The 19,328-nt window shown below is 34.3% G+C and overlaps 1 protein-coding gene across 1 annotated transcript; it reads right to left on the minus strand.

The window, feature by feature from the left end:
- Positions 1-4,268: 4,268 nt before the first annotated feature.
- Positions 4,269-18,978, minus strand: LOC115967035 (L-type lectin-domain containing receptor kinase IX.1-like). Its single transcript, XM_031086136.1, has 5 exons — positions 18,173-18,978; positions 12,905-13,035; positions 5,769-6,127; positions 5,391-5,600; positions 4,269-5,321 (listed from the first exon to the last, which is right to left on the minus strand). Exons 1-5 carry the CDS (start codon positions 18,976-18,978, stop codon positions 4,269-4,271), a joined length of 2,559 nt encoding a protein of 852 aa, XP_030941996.1.
- Between the last annotated feature and the right edge of the window lie 350 nt (positions 18,979-19,328).

The following is a 19,328-nucleotide window of genomic DNA, read 5'->3' on the forward strand; positions in this document are numbered from 1 at the left end:
CTGTATTGGCTGGGTACAGGCTGGTGGTGCCTGGGCCTTGCGCGTGCCTTCATTCCATATGTGTCTAACACTTGCCTGCTACCCATTCGTCTGCCGTGATCTGAAGGCTCGCCGTTCGTGTTTTTTGACCTCTTATGTGGGCTGCTCTTTGTTTTCTCGCTCCTCTCAAGAGTTGGGCTTTATTTGGTGATGGGTCTTACATTTCTTTGGCCCGTTCCTTGGTTTCCTTTATGTCTTGTAATGTCGTTCTGTTATTCCTGCTGTAATAACTTAATCCTGCTGGGCCTCTTTTGAGCCAGCCGTTTATTCTTTCTTTCAGTGGCTTGGCATGGCCACTAGTTTACTTTTGTTTATGGGCTCCTATGTCCCTTTTGGCTTTCCTTTGGACATCCTCGGCCCGTTTTGCTTTCTTTAGGCTTCCTTGGCCCTTTTGCTAATTCTACATTCCCATGGGCTTTTTACTAACTTCATTGGGCTTCCCTGGCCTAATAACCTTATTCTCATCCTTGGGGTTTATGGGCCTGCCATAAACCCCTTACTTTTTTAGTTTGCATTACTTTGGGCCTACGGTGGCTCTTTCTCGCTTTTCTACCTCATATACTGCCCATGGGATGCTATTTCTCTCTTTCTGGGCTTCTTTGAGCCCAGTTACCTCTTCAAGACCCATTTGTTTATTTCTTGGGCCTGTGATCCATTATTCCTGCCGCTTGGGCCTAATGGTTTTGCTGTCTGCCTTGTCAATTCTTTGTTGCCCTTGTTATTGGGCTTTCTTTTTTTCCACCTGGGTTCTCACAAATGGCCCTCAACAAGACAAAATATGCAAAAAAAAAAAAAAAAAAAAAAAAAAAAAAACTGTAAAAATGAAATCTACGCGAAAAACTGGGTAAGAAGAACCTGGACTGCAAAAGGCAACCCTGGAGAAAAGTCAACGAGCGGTCAAAGTCAACGGTCAACGGACGGTCAAAGACAACAGTCAATAGATGACGTCACCAAGATGACGTGGCGCTGACGCCAGCAGATGACTGGATGATGACGCAGCTAGGATTGATGTGGCACTAATGACGTCAGCTAAAACTGAGGACGGCGCGTATGGCGCGTGTGGCGCTGACGCAGAAGCTTCAGGCGACGTGTGAGGGCGCATTCGGTCTCTGATGACTGCGAGGCTTTCACCGATGGGTAGATTGGTTCAAGACGATCTGAGTGGTACCTCCAAAAATGTGATCGGAGCAATATTCGCAGCGGTGATGACACGTGCAGTGATCTGTGCGGTGTTGGACTCCTCAACGACAGTGGCTGCAGGTCTGGAACTCAAGGACAACGGCTGGAAGACGTCGGAGGTTCAACGGCGAGAGGCTACGTCGACTGTTGTGATGGCGGAAGCAATGTTGAGAGTGGAGTAACACCAATAAAGACAAGACTGTTAAGAAAAAGTCAGAGCAGTGGCTCTGATACCATGTTAGAAATATTCACTGATTGTATTGTATTTCATAATCAAAGAATATACATGAATGCCTTTATATAGGAGGCATATGTGTGCGGTACAAGTAAGCATATGTGTGCTGTACAAGTAAAATGTAGTACAAGTACAAGTGTGCTATACAAGTAAACTAGCTGGGTTTAAAGCCCATAACATAATATACGTTAACAATTAATATTCTTAAAATTTCATTTTCTTTATATATTATTCCTTCATTGTATGTTATGCGTGAGGGGAGCCACTATACTATGTGTCTATACATGGAAACGCCCGGTAGTGTGTGATATCACTGTAAAAAATTTCCGATGGAACTGCAGGCACATGGAACCTCTAGTTGTGCTCATTTTTACACCGTTCAGTGGATCAGAGGTTTAGGCCTATTTGGTAGTAGCTTTTAAGTATTGTTGTTCAAAATGATGTGAAAATTGTGATTTAAAAGTGTTGTAAAAATATGTGTTTAAAGTATAAGTAATGTAAAAAATACGTTTGATACCATGTTTCAAATAACATATATCAAAATGTGAAAAAATAAAATTGCGTGATATGCGTATGTATTTCTTTTATAAAAAAAGTGGTAACTTTCTAACAAGTGCAATTATTTTATTAATATTTATTAGAGGAGCACACGTGAGAGAGAAAGGAGGAAAAGAGAGAAAGAATTAAAAAAAAAAAAAAAAAAAAAAAAAAAAAAGATGTGGTATGCGTGCAAAAGAGAGAGTTGTAGTTATGTTAAGTCTTATTAAGTGAGTCTCACACTTTTCTAAATATTTACAAAAGCGTGCCATTGAATAATGTTATTTGAAAATTGAAAACTGGTAGAAGGAGTTTTCTAAATTCAATATTTAAACACCTAAAATGAGAAACGTAACTCAAAGTCTCAAACACTCCTAAATGAAATTCCTTTACAAAACACTTTTTTTTTTTTTCACAGTTTTCAGTGTTTAAACACTGAAAACTGTTATTCCTAAAAAAAAAACATATTTGGTAGACTTTTTTTATTTATTTTTTAGAGTTTGAGTTATGTTATTCAAAATATGGTGCTTAAACACTAATTTTAGAAAGCTCCTCATACTAGTTTTCAATTTTCAAGTAACATTGATCAATGACAATTTTGTAAATATTTAGAAAGCTACTCTTCTTCTTATACTTCTTTTTATTTATTTATTTATTTTATTTCTCCCTTATTTCTTCACTTTTAGATTTCTTCATCTCTCTTCACCTCCATTACTTTCATCTCATCTTTCTCTCACACAAATCCAGACATCAAACCCAGATTTCTTCATCAAATAAAATCCAACATCACTGATTAGAAAAACAAAAACCTAGATTTCTTCATCTCTCTTCTAGGGTTTTTTTTTTTGGCAAAGGATTCGTTATTTTTTTAGAATTGTAATGAGAGTGGGGGTTTGGATGGCAGCTTCAATAGCAATTTTTCTGGGTTTGGGTTTGCACACAACGGCCGAAGGACCCTTTTTTTTTTTTTTTTTTTTTTTTGGGTCTTGCTTCTTTCTTGCATTGATTTGTGGATGATTGGTTTTCGTATTTGCAGTCCTGAAGGAGAGGTTTTGTAATGGGAAAATGAGGGAGTTTCTCTCTCTCTTGAAAAAAAATAAAATAATTTTTACTGTGTATGTCGAAAACACATATTTATACCTAATACACAATTATGTTTTTTCACATTTTAAATGTTATTTGAAACATGATACCAAGCACACGCACACACACACACACACACACATATATATTGCATTATAAATACTTTAAACACGTGTTTTTACAACACTTTTTAAACCACAATTTCACATCATTTTGAACTACGATGCTTGAAATCTGCTACCAAATAGATCGGTTTCCAAATGATTTTTTTAGCCTTTTATGTTCTCTCTCTCTCTCTCTCTCTCTCTCTCTCTCTCTCTCCGCCGAGTTGTTTTTGGTTGCCAAGGTGTTTGGTGGCTGATCTTAGTGATGGGTACATAGCCAAGCTTGGGCATTGGATGGCCGATTTGGGTGTTGGGCAGCCGAGAATGATCAAGGATGATTGATCTTGGCCGTTGAATTCGTGCTTGTCTAACTTGTTTTTTTTTTTTTTTTTTTTTTGAGGTACTGTGCTTGTCTAACTTAAAAGTTACTCTTGATTCTTCGAAGAAGTCAAAAGTTATATACCGAGTTTAATTGCTTAATTTTTCACCTATACTACCCTTTAAAGAAAGATAAAAATCATAAAATCAATGCGGCAACTTGTCTAAAATGAACGAAGTATGACTATAAATATGATAGGGCAGCAAGTACAACAAATAATAAAAAATGAATAATGCTAGAGATACAAATTATTTTACAAAAATTTTTACAAACTGTTGAGGCGGTAAGTGATTGGTAAATGAAAAAAATGATATTAACGATGGGTTTAGATAAAAACTAATAAGAGGTTTGTCACATCAATATTTTGTAAAACTTTCATAAAATAGTTTATGTCTATAGCATTACTCATAAAAAATTGACATGAGCTCATGCCATAATCATTCAAGTGTGGTTTCATAAGTCATGTGCAATGCATGAGTATATATATTATATTAAATAACTCTAAAATCAATTTCACTTATTACACAATTTAAAATAAACACCTTACATTTATTCTGCACTCACACAACATATAACACTCTTACTTAAGTTCAATAAAAACAAGTTTAACTTGTAACAAACACAAAAAAAAAAAAAAAAAAAAAAAAAAAAAAAAAAAAATGTAGGTGGATAAGCAACAAAGTGTGCTTTAAACTACAAAGAATTGGTGATGTCATTTTGTAGAATTAGTAGCACCACTAGAGGTTGAAAGCAAAGTTGTAGCTTCATTCACTGTTCGAGTACGATATAATGACAGAGGGGTATCTAATTGAAGAAGAGGCAATGGAGCTTCAAAATTGAGCACTTGAATTGCTTCCCTTATTGAAGGCCTACGATCATATTCAGAGTGAGCACACCAAAGCCCTACATTCAACAAACACTTCATTTGTTGTTCATCAAAATTTCCACCCAACCTTTGGTCAGCCGCATTAAGAAGTACTTCTCCTCTTCCATGGAGCTCCCGAACCCACTCCAACATGACTATTTGATCTTCTGGGGCCTCGTGGATGACTGGTTTTCTTCCACAAGCTAACTCCAATGCAACAATTCCGAAACTATAGATATCTGATTCTTTATTTGCCTTTCGGGTTGTGACACATCTTGGGTCCATATAGCCCTGGGTACCTGCCAAATTAGTAGTTAGTGATCCCCTAGCATGGTCCACAAGCCTAGCTAATCCAAAATCCCCAAGTTTGGCATTGAAATTTGAATCAAGCATAATATTACTTGATTTTATGTCCCTATGCAACACACAACTTTCCCATTCTTCATGCAAGTAAAGCAAGGCTGAGGCCAAGTCTTGTACAATTTTGTACCTCACTTCCCATACCAATAAGGTATCTTCTCTAAAAAGATGTGAATCTAAACTTCCATTGGGCATGAAATCATAAATGAGTAATAGTTGTCCTTTACTTTTTTCATGACACCATCCAATGAGTTGCACTAAATTCTTATGTCTCAATTGACCGATAATTTTTACTTCAGATACATACTCCCCTATGCCCTGTTTAGACCCTTCTAATACCCTTTTGATAGCAACAATAGAGTCTAAGGTCCTTAAAAATCCCTTATAAACCTCACCAAATCCTCCTTGGCCAAGCTTTTCTTTGCTGTTGAAATCGTTTGTCGCACGAGCCAATTCATCATACGAAAACCTCCTAGGTCCGACTTCCCTTTTAAATTCTTCATCAAGGGCATCATCATCTTCATTACCCCTCCGTTTTCTCTTCCACAAGGCAAATAGAACTGTGGCCAACCCACCAACCAAAATAAATACACCAACAATGACGAACACGGGCAATTTCCATGTTCTGATGAGCCTAGAGCTTGGGAGGACTGGATTGGGGCCATTTGGGTCGGTATTGTTATTTTCAATTTCCAAACTTGAACTAAAATTCCAAGAATGAATAGTATGTATAGCATAATTATAGCCTGTTGCGGCTGAGAATCCAAAAGTAACCCATTCAGGTAGGTGGATTCTCAAGTCAACAGTATAAGAAAGTGACTGATTTACAACAACATTGTTTTTAAAACCAGTGAAGACAACACTCAAATTATATGAGCTAGAATTGTAACTAATCCAAGCTTCATTTATTTTCCCCTCCATAATAGTAATATTACTCAACCATGGCGCATTAGCAAAAGATTTCATAGAGTTGATATCAATACCTACATGTACCTCAGGCGGATCCCATTCATTTCTCATAATATCGAACTCCACCGCAACAAAACGATTACTCGTTGAGTTTAGGTCAAAGAGACCCAGAGAGCCACCTTTGGTACCTGTAGGTATTTTGGAACCGTTAGGTGCGAGGAAGAAGGCCATCCCGTCTGCATAGTAATTTTGATTCTGCGAATCAATGACAAAGGAAAAATGCGTAGCGAAATCTGTGAGTTTTCTAGAGTTCCTGTCCCACAGGTGCATAGGTCTGAAATACGTGGCTCGACCCACCTGCCATGCCACGTTGCCCGTGAGTTGAATGACTTGGTGTTCATCAGCGTAAGCGTTCTGTTCATATGATATGTTAAGGTCTGAAAAACTAAAACTAGGAAAGTTGAAGGACAAGGCACTTGCAAATGTAAATGGGGTTAGTACAGAGAAGAAATTGGTGAACATAAATAGAGAAAAGAGGATGGAAAGCTGTCGAAATCGAAAATGTTTGATCGTGAGGTTGTAAACAGCCATGATTGAAACCTTAGTTGAAAACATCTGTTAATGAAACTTTGAGGTGTGGTTGGGATAGATATTGCAGTTGTACTATAAATCAAAGTAACGTGCATATGTATAGAGTCTTCTAAGAACAAGGTCAGTCAACGTTCCCTGTAAAAAAAAAGGTCATTCAGCGTTTCCAGGGAAAAGGACATGAAACTCCCTTGCAGGAACATGTTGCTTTTATTATTTTTTTGAGTAAAAAACAAAAAGGGTTTAGGTGAGGGGAGGTTTCATCCTACCAGGATCAGAGTAAGCCATAAGCATCAGAGAATCTGAGAATGTACAAGTTGCTTTATTATATATAAAAAAGAACATGTTGTTTATCTAAAACAAGTGCTTGCTGCTTAAAAAAAAAAAAGTGCTTGACAGCTTGTTGCCACGTTAAAAAATGCAATTAAATTAGTACTCAGTTGAATCATTCCGTTAAACTATAATTGAAAGGAAAAAAGAGGAAAATATGGAGAAATTTGACATGCATCCGAGGCATGCATATATTATTAAATTACATGTTCACACTGGTTTGTATTAAATATGTTATTTTAGTTTTTCTTAAAAAATATTATTTTATTCACATGTTCACACTGTAATGAATATATTATTTTATTGTATTGTTTATATTATTTTATTGTGTTAAAAGCTAAAATAAAACAATTAATGTTGACTGTTTTGTAAAATGAAAAGATAAAATAGATAAAATAGCTTTTTGTGAAGTCTTATTGCTAAATTTATTACTCCACCAATGTGGATGCTTTGAGTGCATGTAATAGCTTCTCAGGAAGTACAAATACAAATATTTTGTTTAATTTTTTGTGTTTCATTTTATACTCTACCAATCACAACTTGTTACATATTCATTTGACATTCCTTATAAAATAATCAAACTTTAAATTGGTAAAAAATAAACACATGACGTACCGTGATTTTTGTTTTTGTTTTTTGTTTATTTTTTTTATCTAGAGATAGAATTCTACTCTGATCTAATCTATATGTATGTTTGTAAAGTTCACTCTTATAGATTTGAACCCCCACTCTTACTCTACACTCTACAAAATACTTATATTTATGAAGGGACTTTCACACCAAAAGTGTGTGGTAATTATAACATACCATTATTAATAGAGCACAGAGTAGAACACAAAAAAGAATATAATATTTGTATTAAGAAAAATATTGTACATCATTGCCTTAATAAATCCCAAAAATAATTAAATAGGACGAAAATGCATAGCACTAGCCATTTTATAAAAAACAAGTTGATGACCCGCCTGAAGACATGAAATAATTTTATTTCATTCTAAAATAATGTTAAGGATACAAAATTTTTAACATTGACAAGTTTTGATTAGAACATTGCTTTTGTAAGAGCATTCATATCAAAGATGTTACTGCTAAAATGCTATTTTATAACTCAAAATACTAAAATAGGCTCTATATCAAAGTGTTATATTTAAATATATATATATATATATATATATATAACTCTTAGCTACAATAAACTGCTAGGTAAAACTTAAATTAAATAAAAAATAAAAAAATTATGGCATGGTATGTCTCCTCCTCTCTTTTTTCTCTTTTTAGTTTTTTTTTTTTTTTATGGTGCTTATTGTATATGATATATTATTTTATTGTGTTATTTATATTATTGTAATGTGTTGTATGCTAAAATAGAACTTTTGATATTGAGTGTATTTTAAAGTGAGTTATTAAAATAGATAAAGTGAATTTTTGAGTTGTTAAAAGCTATGTTTTGATGTGAATGCTCTAACAGGCCATTAGTGACATCATTTTTATTAGCAATAATCACAACATATGGCCTTAATTGTTATGAAAATTTTTGTGTTTTTAGATTTATTAATTTCCAATATATTTCCAGTGTCATCTATAGAACAGTACATGCTCAAAATTAGGCATTTAAATAAATTAAATGTATGAAATTAGTCATCATTACAGCCATTTACCGAACAACTATGGAGAATAAACTGGCAAGCAATATATTATTAACACTCTGACTTCAAGACATATTTTTGTTCTGTGAATAACCAAAGAGACAAAAGAGGAGAAATTGTGAGATATTTTTTACCAAAACTTGTGTTTTATATCATTTTCTATGCTCATAACTTGCTATATTCAAAATCAAAAGCTACAGAGAGAAATTTGTGACCCGCACTTTTCAGTAAATTTTTGTTTGAGTCAAATTGACGTTAGGAAGGCCGAGAAATAAGTTTGCAAAAAATGACAAAAAGTGTGCAACCTTTTTTTTGGGTCCAAAATTAGCATGAGGAGCCATCCTTGCACACAAATTTAACACAAATCATGCTTGTGGTGATTCAAAAAGTTGGTAATTTCATAAACTAGCATGGTTCCATCCTTGGGTGCATGGGTCTGAAATACGTGACTTGACTCACCCACTGTTTTGCCAGTAAGGTGTTAGTGAATTAAATTGCTTACTTTTCAGGGTAAGCTTCCTCATATGATATGTTAGTGTTGGCATAACTAAAACTAGTTAAGTTGAAGGCTGTTACACTTGTAAATGTAAATGGGGTTAGTAGAGAGAAGAAATTATTGATCATAAAGAGATAGATGATCGATGATGAAAAGCTGTGGAAATAGGATTAATGTTTGATCGTGAGGTTGTGAACAACCATGATTAAAACTTTGGTATTGAGGTTGTAAATACCTATTATTGAAACTTTTTGAGTGGTTTTAACCAAAAAAAAAAAAAAACTTTTTGAGTGGTTGAGATTGAAAATTTGAGATATTGCATACAGTTGTACTATAAATCAATGTAACTTATAAGTAATTAAGTGTCCATTTGATAAAGATTATTTTTTTTCAACTTATTTTACTATTCAGCTTATTTTTGCTATTATTTATGAGTCTCACTGTACTTTTTGGTACTATTTATAAGTCTCATTATATTATTTTAGCTAATTTTTACTTTTATTTACTGTACTTTTAACAAAAAGTTTTCAGTTTCAGCAAAATAAGCGAATTTCAAACTAAACTAAGTGAGTGTTTGGATCTGCGTTTGCGTTTCCACGTTCACGTTTTTAGCTTCCTTTTTTTTTTTTTTTTCGGCGCATGAACAGTAATATCACATGAATTCACTGTGCAGGAGACAAAGTGTACTATTCACGGGTCCCATAGTACTATTAACATATTTAAAAAATATTTTGCTACACTGTTTTCAATTTCAGCAAAAATAAGTTGTATCTAAACGGACCCTAAATGTAGTGTACTGTATAAGAGCAAAGTCAGTCAACATTCCTAAGCCCACTATTTTTTTTTTTTTTTTGGTACTGTGTGAACATAGTATAAAATGCCTAGTGTTTTTTTTTTTTTTTAAATGACCATATTAACAAGTGGTTGTACGAAGTTTTTATTTTTTATTTGGTAAATTGTAGGAAGTTTCTACGAAAAGAAAAATTGCTATCTATTAATTAATTAAGGTGACAACTAGCACGCTAAATTGGACCGGACTTATCACTAACTTAAGGAAGAAGAAGAGGAGAAGGATCCCATACCTAATTGCCACCAGGATAGAGAAATGTAAAATTGAAATAGGACTTTTCAACAAAAAAAAAAAATTGAAATAAGGCCAAAAGCATAGAACTGCTCATTTCCTCGACCTTGTTGATTGTCTAAATTGACAAGTGGTTTTTTTTTTAATGACCAAATTAAGTTAATTAACAAGTGGTTGTACGAAGTTTTTATTATTTTTTTGGTAAAGTGGTGGTAGGAAGTTTCTACGAAAAACAAAATTGCTATTCATTAATTATTTATTTATTATTATTATTATTATTTGATAACTAGCACGCTGAAATAGACCAGACTTATCACTAAGTTAAGGAAGAAGAAGAGGAGAAAGATCCCATACCTTTTTGCCGGCCAAAATGAGGATATACCTCTTTCGTCCAAAAGTTCCAACGAAATATCCTATTTCTGAAACTATTTAAGGATATGATCTTATTTTGAAACTTGATTTGTTTAAAATCGAGTTTAATAAGGAACTCGAGTTCCTCAAAAAATTTCAAGTGAAATTTTTTTTTTTTTTTTTAAGTTTGATTTGCCTATAACTTGATTTTCTAAAAATAGAGTTTTACATTGAAACTCGATTTTTTGAAAATCGAATTTCAAAATAGGGGCATATCGTTAGATAGTTTCAGAAACGGGCCATTTTGCTAAAACTTTTCAGTGAAAGAGGTATATCCCCATTTTGGCCCCTTATTGCCGCTAGGATAGAGAAATGTCAAATTGAAATAGGACTTTTCCACTGGCGACTCCACATGCAAGTCAGGTTGGTCACAGGATTATATGATAAACTAACCTATCATGACCACCCTAAGACTACTCTGATATGAGAATTTCAAAATTTTGGGTTCAACAAAAGTAAGAGTAATGCTACATTCATAAGATTTTCACAATAATTTCACAACAAATTTAATGTGGTAAGTTGTTACTGATTCTAATTTCGTCTCAATACTGACATTATTATTATTTTTACCCACCAATAACAGCTTTTTGCATAGAATTTATTGTAAAAAATTTATGGATGTAGCAAGACTCCAAAATTATCCCCCCCCCCTCAAACATAATCCTTAATCTCTTTAAAAAAAAGAAAAAGAAAAAACTTAAATAACAACAATAAGTATTAGCCCAAATAACAACAAACATAAACCAAACAAAAATAATACAAGACCAAGTGAAAATATTATTCAACAAAATGTTTATTATAAAACAAAAAGATAAAAATCGCTAATCATTCAAATTTAAAGCTCATTCAACCTATTTAGAAAAAATAATCTCTAATTTCATTTTTTTTCTCAAAAAATGGTATCAAGAAAAATATTGTGGTTGTGAGTTCTCCTTGATGGTGATGATAGTTATACTATTTTTTGCTTTGCAGTCGTAACAATTTTGCTCTTCTTAGTGACTCGACTCATAGTTGTAGCAAATATTCAAGTTATCGCTTTATTAAATTTTATATAATTTAAATTTCTTAGTGTCCACCATAAAAAAAATTCCTAAAGCCGCCACCAGACTTTTCAACCAAAAAAAAAAAAAAAAAATTGAAATAAGTGTCAAGGAGCTGTCGAGATTGCTTAAAAACAGTTTTTTAAGAAGAGAAAAACACAGACATGAATGCAATCAAACATGCAACTCAACCAAGGATCCAAACAACATTTTAACCTCTCAAAACATCTCTCAACAAGAAAAATATTAAGCACGTAGATCCCAAAACACACACACACACTAAACAAGTTTAACTAATTTTATGTTTCAACAACAAGTTAAGACAGTTTAGTGAGCATACATTAACACAAGTATTCCTTGTGATAGCCAAATCACATTGTACCTGCACATGTATCAAAAGTAGTAAAGAATATTGTGTGTCGTGTGTGAAAAATATCGCAAGATTACATAGGTGTCTACATGTTATGACAATTTGAGATATGAGACAATTACTTTAACTCACACACAATCATAACTGTTTGATGGGGACTATCACCTTCGAGGTACATCCTATAACTTCCACATCTTCTAGAATACACGTTTGCAATCATATATAAAGCATATTTATTCTTTTTTCTTTTATTTTCTTTGCATATTTTTCCTTTTAATAAGCATATCATACGTAAGCATATAGGAGAGAGAAAAGAAACACCCAATGATGTTAAGGTTTTGACATTGCACTTTTGCTATGCTGAAGCATACAAATGTCATTTCATGATTGGAGGGCAACAGTGTTGAGATGGTTATTTATACATTTCTCTTAGGATTTTTTAGTCCTTCCCGTCAAAAAGAGTGATATGAGTGTTAAGTACAAGAGATCACTTAATTTTACTCATCACAAATATGAGCCACAAAGGTCACTTGCTTAGTTTTGCATAGAGATACTCATCTAAGTTACAAAAGATACAAAGTTTAGAAAACTTTGTATCAATGGTCATCCAAAGTACACAAGTACCAATGTACACATACACATACACACACTATTTTTGTATTTTTCAATTTTTCAAAATTTTTTATTATTTTTATATGAAAAAAAAAAACTGAAAACTATCCAAACAAAAACATGTTAAACAAAACAAAGCAATGCATAAAACTAGACTAACTCAAAAAAACATGAAGCAAAACATACAAGTAAAAGTGGCAAAATCAAAACAAAAGAAAACAAAAACAAAAACAAAAACAAAAAAAAAAAAGGGTGAGAGAGAAAAAGTGGCAGAATCACTTGGAGCCATTTTCCTTCCACACCTTGGAAGAACCTTTTTGTTTAGAGAACTCTTGATCCAGCGGTGAGGGGGAAGAGTTAAAATTGTTCAAGTTTGAAAGGAACATGAAGGTTTTGAGAAGATCTCCAAGAGAAGTAAAAGAGGATGGAAATTGATTCTGGTCTCCTTACGCGATCATACTGTTGCTCTTTTGAGTGGCTAACCACTTGTAGTAATTAGGTTGAGTATGTCAAGCTGCACCATAGTGATGACAGAAATGCTGCCTTTTCTGTTTTGACTTTTAAGAGTCTCCCTTCTTAGCCCTAGGGTTCTTAATCTCTTTCTTATCAAGCTTAGGAGGTTCTCCTAAGATAGATTTACCTTTGTCTATGTTCTCATTAGCTAATTCATTCTTAACATCATTATTCTCAGTTTCAACATTATTAGCAGGAGGAACAAAAACAGTAGTATTGGTAGAAGCAATACTACGAGAAGAGAAATCATACCCTAAACTGATTTGATTAGAAGCAGATTTCTAAAAACTGAACATCTCATCGAGCTTAGCACTTAAAGTCCTTTTTAGCTGAGCTCTGACTTGGAATAGTTCTGCCTTAAACTTCTTGGTCTTTTCAGTCAAGAAATTATTTTCAAACCTCAGTGCTCCAATAGTCTGATTGGTTTCATCAAACTTTGTAGAGATTTCTTCTCGCTCCAGCTCCACATCACTAAGCTTCTTGGTGACCAACCTATACAACTTCTCATACTTTTCGGAGACCTTGTGTAGCTTTGCATAGGCTGTATGAATGTCATCTTGTTCATCCATTTTTTCAAACTTAGACTCCACCAATTCCTCTTCTTCATCCATATCTTCAACAATCCCCTCAGTAGGATTTATAGTGGTAGTAAAGGCATTTAAGATTCCATCATCCCTATTATCGGAGTCATCCTTAGGCTCAGTGTTGCTCAGGGTAGCAACAAGTGCCTTAATTTTTCCAATGGTCTTGAGATAAGTAGGGCACTCTTGTTTCATATGACTGAAGCCTTGACATCCAAACCACTTTGGTCATGAGGGAACAGTGTACTGATTGTCATCCCTAGCATCCTTCTTCCCTTTGTCTTAGCTCTTAGATTGAGAAGAACTTGACTGTCTATGGTCCTTGTTGAAGCTTTTGCATTGGCATTCTTCATAAACTTCTTGAATTGCCTAGTGATGTAGGACTTCATCTTAGAATCTTCATCATCAGAAGACTCATCAATATCACTACCCTTATTTTTCAATGCCATGCTTTTGCTCTTGCTCGATTTCTCGATACTTGTCAAACCCAACTCACAAGTTTGCAGATTACCAACCAACTCTATCAAAAGAATTTTGTCAATATCCTTAGATTTCTCAATGGCAGTGATCTTGGCATGGAGTCTCTCGGGTAGAGATCTGAGCACCTTTCTCACAATCTTAGGTTCAAGAATGGTTTCCCCAAGATTAAATGCTGAGTTTATTATGTCCTTGAGTTTGGCATAGAACTCATCAAACGACTCATCCTCCTTCATCTTGATCTCTTCAATGCTTATAGTGAGTCTCTAAAACTTTGAATCTTTAAATCTTTGACAGCCTTAGTTCCTTCATAAGTTATCTAGAGAATGGTCCATGCTTCCTTAGCAGTTTCAATAGAGGATATCTTCTTGAATTCCTTATTAGTGACTGCATTGATTAGAGCATTCAATGCCTTGCTGTTGAAGTTTGCTGCTTTGATCTTAGCATCATCCTAATCGGCCGGCGCTTTCATAGGCTTGGTTTAGCCTATCTCCATAGCTTGCCACACATTTTCATCTAATGACTACAAGAAAGTTCTCATGCCTACTTTTCAGTATGCATAGTTAGTGTCATCAAATAAATGAGGTATAATAAGAGAATGTCCTCTGTCCATGACAAACAGGGGTCAATGGATCACACAGCAAAGATTAACCCTAATCAGAGTGTGCCTGCTCTGATACCACTTGATAGGCCAAAAATGTATTGACCCCTTGTGATGAATTAATTGATTAATTAGCCAAGTTTATTAATTAATCAAATTAACATGCAATATATGTAGCAGCACAAACAAATCATCAATTAACTAAGTATGCAATGGAATATAAATTGACACGGTGATTTGTTTACAAATGGGAAAAACCTACACGGCAAAAACCCCACTGAGTGATTTTAAGGTCACCACTCCCGAGAATCCGCTATTATCAAAACAAGTAGTTACAAGCAAAGGAATCCTAGTACCTTATACCAACTTACAGTTGAACCCTTACCCTAATACCCAATTGGACTTGTTTTGTAGTGACAATCTATTCTTTCAATTCACAGCTCTCAGTACATACGTGACTTAATCACCAACTTGAGAAGGATGTTGTCTACAAAGTTCTTCAATTCACCACACGATGAAAATCATGAAGTTGCTTGGTCACAATATCCTATGGTGCATAAACACAGCAGGTTCTTCAAGAACTAGGGTAAACTTGGTTTCTGGTCACACTCTTCTTCACACTTGTGGAATTGTGCTCTTGTGCAACTTGTGTAACCTTTTTCGGCCCATAAAATAATCCTTATATATGTTTAGGGTTGTGAGAAAAGAAAGTCCAAACATACATTCATGGATTGGATGAAAAACAATCCTAAAAAACTGAGTTTCATAAACCTCGATAGATAGCCGTCTATCGAGCTAGCTGTCAAGCCACGGGCTTTATAGCTTTTAACTCTTGATAAATGCGAGTTGTTGAACTTTAAAATCCTGTACTTTCTCACTTGATTCTTGGAAAAACTTACATGGCTTTAACACTTGAATTTGAAACCTTGTTTCTTGAAGCATTAAACACATCCTAGATCTACCTAATTACAAGTAAAGTGCGTTTCATCAAAGGACTAACCAATACATAAAATAGTGACGTATGTTCCTATCATTGAATCACATATGTCCTAACAAAAAGGCATAGAACTACTCATTCCCTTAAGTTTATTTATTTTTTAAAATAATAATAATAATCAACAAGAAGAAGACAACGATGACGACGAAGATGACGACGATGACGATGACGACGACGTAGATGACGATGACGATGACGACGACAATGATGATGATGCACGTTGATACCCAGTCTGAAGAACAAATGAGGAAGTTTCATTCTAAAATAAATTATTGGAAGCTTTTAATATGGACTAGTATTGTTCTAACAAATGGAGTGGACACTTCAGTCATCTCACTAAACTTGGTAGGAAGTAATTTCAGCCCCACAAATGTTCATAGGAGACTATACTGATCCTATTAGGTCAAGTATTTCTCTATTGAAAGGAGATTACTGAACATTTATTATATGGAGGCACATTTAACCACAGTTTGACACAATTAATTATAGCTTGTCAAGTGTCTAAGTCGTGTCACTACAAAAAAAGCTACATACAATAGTGGTTTTTTTTTTTTTTTTTTTGGTGATATTTGCAAAAAACGCCACTATAGGTATTCTATAATGGCATTTTCTAAAAATGCTACTATAGGAATACCTATAGCAGCATTCAGGGGGTTTTATAGTGGCATTTTAAGACACTAGGCCTATAGTAGCGTTTCCAAGGGCCTATAGCAGTGTTTTAAAAATGCCACTATAGGTCCTAGTCTTACAAATGCCACTCTAGGCCCTTTATCTTAGGCCTATAGCAGCATTTGGAAATGCTGCTATTGTTCTAGCACAAAAAATAAAAATAAAAATAAAAACGTTAAAAGCTTAGAGTCCATCATTTAAAAAAGAAAAAAATTAATAAAGGACCTATAGCAACGTTTTCAAAGGCCACTATAGGTCCAACAAAAAATTTAAAAAAGCCAACCCCCCCGACCTCCCCCCCTAAAAAAAAAAAAAAAAAAAAAAATTCCCCACCTTTTCCCACCTACCCATTCAAAATAACCACTCCTTTATCTCTCTCTTTTATCTCCACTAGGGCTGTAATCGATCTATTCGATTGGTATGAAGGCCATATTTTGCCTCAAACCGATACCCTCGGATTTGCCAACTTCAAAACCAATATCGACCGAGACAAAAATAAAACTGCAAGACACCGAACCGTGAAAACAACGGTCGGTGCAGTCGGTTTATTCGGTTTCCTTACCTCATCTATTTTCTAAGAAAGTAAACAAAGAAAAATGAAAAAAAAAAAAAAAAAAACCATATAAAAGAAACAAACAACAAACCCAATAAACCAGATCAAAGAAACAAATAACAAACCTGAAATATAAACCCAAACAAACTAAATCCTGGTCAAGAGAGTGATAGCACTAGAGAGCCTTCTAATCTCCAATGGCCTATCATCTAAGAGAAAAAGATGGTGGCTAAAGAACTAGGTTAAGGGATGAGAGAGAGAGAGAGAGAGAGGACAGAGTGGCTGAGAAGAGAAGAGAGTATCTGTATAGAGGAGAGAGGAAAAACGATTGTGGGGATGGGTGGTTGAATGAGAAAGAGATGCTTGGGTTTAGATTTCTAGATTTAAATAATTAAAACCCAAAATGATGTAGTTTTGATAAAGGAACTTAAAAATAATAAATGATAAAAAGCTGATTAGAAGATTTGAACATGGGACAAGAATTTGGAAATCATGCGTGGCATGCATGTTAACCACTAAGGCAACATACATATATTAAACTTATTTTACCTATAATAATATATATCGGTTGGTTTGGTATTATTTTCACTAAAACTGAGACCGAACCAATCAATTTTGTTTTTTCTTTTTTAATTTAAACCGAAACCAAACCGAATCGAACCGGGAAAAAACTAAAAATTTGAACTCAGTTCGGGTAGTTTTGGTCAGTCCATTCGGTTTGTTAATTTTCTTTACAGCCCTAATCTCCACACCTCCTGCATCTTTCTTCTTTTCTCATTTTTTTTCTCTCTCCCTTATCTCCACGCCTCTGCATCCTTTTTTTTTTTTCACGCCTCTATCTTTTTTTCTTTTTTCTTTTTTTTCTCCCTTATGTCCAAGCCTCCATTTTTCTCTCCCTTTTCTTTCACTCTTCTTTTCTCTTCGTCTCCATTTTGATTTTATTTCCCCTATTTTATTTGTGGTGGCGTTAATGTTAGTGGGTTTTGGATTTGTAGATGGTGTTGCTGCTAGTTGATTTTGTTCAAATTTGTAGATGGTGCTATTGTTATGGGATTTGTGATTGAAGGAGTGCTATTGTGTTTGATGCCATTGGTTGTATAGTTGCAAATAAGCATTTTTTTTTCCTTAAATTTTTAATGATTGTTTTGGTCTATTCCTTTTTTGATAATCGTTTTGGTCTATTCCCTGTTTGCTGTCAACTTCGCTTCATGGGTCTCCAAGATTTCTGATTGATTTTTGTGAATTCTTTGGCTTTTTATTATTGATAGGTATAGAGATCTCAAGTGTGATAATATCTTTGTTAATAGAACCAAGAAAGTAGTGAAAAATTCAAAGTCTATTTGATGATTTCTTTTTACAAGTTGGTGTTTGGCGACTGAATGTGATGGGTTTGTTGGATAAAGAGAGATAGTGGTGGGGTGGAGTTGCTTACTTGTTGTTTTGTTTTGTTTTGTTTTTTTTTTTTTTTTTTTTTTTGCACAAAAGTAACCCACTCAAGTAAGCAAAAAAAAACAAACCCATCACATTTCGCTTTCTCGTAGGTAATTGGACTCTCAGGTAGGTAATTTCTCAAATCAACAATACGAGAAAGCGATTGCAAAACAGTAACATTGTTTTTAAAACCAGTAAAGACAACACTCAAATTTTTTGAGCTTGAATTGTAACTAATCCAAGCTTCATTTGTTTTCCCTTCCATTATAGAAATATTACTCAACCATGGCACATTAACAGATTTCATGGAGTTGATATCAATACCTACATGTGCCCCAGGCGGATCCCATTGGAAATTGCTCCAAATAGCAAATTCCACTGCAACAAAACAACTATCCTGTGAGTTTGACGGTGGGTAGTTATAGAGACCCAGATTTTTACTATAGGTACCCGTAGAACGTTTGGAACCATTAGGTGCGAGGAAGAAGGTCAACCCATCCGCATATTTTGTTTGATTCTGCGAATCAATGACAAAGGTAAAATGGGTAGAAAAATCTTTGAGGTTTCCGGAGGCCTTGTTCCACAGGTGCATGGGTCTGAAATAAGTGGCTCGACCTGCCAACCCTTCTTTCAGCGTGCTGCCTGTGAGCTGGATTACTTGGTCTTCATCAGCGTAAGCTTTCTCGTATGATATATTAAGTTCCTGAGAGCTAAAACTAGTGAAGTTGAAGGACAAAGCACTTGTAAATGTAAATGGGGTTAGTACAGAGAAAAGATTGGTGATCATAAATAGAGAAAAAAGGATGAAAAGCTGTGGAAATCGGAAATGTTTCATCGTGAGGGTGTAAACAGCCATGATTGAAACTTTGGCATTGAGGTTGTACACACCCATTAATGAATTTTTGTGATGTGGTTTGGATTGAGATATTGCAGTGGTGTTATAAATCAAAGTGAAAATAAGTATAAGTCTTATAAGAGCAAAGAAAATCAACGTTTCCAGTCAAAGAAGAAAAAAAAGTTAAGTCAATTAATGTTTCCAGGGAAAAAGAAAAAGAAAAAGAAAAAGTCAGTTAACGTTTCAGGAGAAAAAGAAAAAAAGTGTACTAGGAGCATGTTGTTAGTCTAAAACTAGTGCCTATTGTCACGTAAAAAAATTCTGTTAAATTTGAACTCTAGATCATTCCTTAAACTATAACTGATAGGAGAAAATCACAATTTGTTATATATTTGATTAACTTTAAC

Source organism: Quercus lobata, chromosome 11 (assembly GCF_001633185.2).
Source record: "Quercus lobata isolate SW786 chromosome 11, ValleyOak3.0 Primary Assembly, whole genome shotgun sequence".
Lineage (NCBI taxonomy): Eukaryota > Viridiplantae > Streptophyta > Magnoliopsida > Fagales > Fagaceae > Quercus > Quercus lobata.

Coding starts and splice junctions, on each gene's coding strand:
- LOC115967035 (XM_031086136.1), bottom strand. CDS start 18,978: ATGGGTGTGTACAACCTCAATGCCAAAGTTTCAATCATGGCTGTTTAC. Junction 5,601..5,768: donor GGGATCCGCCTGAGGTACAT/GTAGGTATTGAT, acceptor GTTGTAAATCAG/TCACTTTCTTATACTGTTGA. Junction 5,322..5,390: donor TCAGAACATGGAAATTGCCC/GTGTTCGTCATT, acceptor GCCTTGTGGAAG/AGAAAACGGAGGGGTAATGA.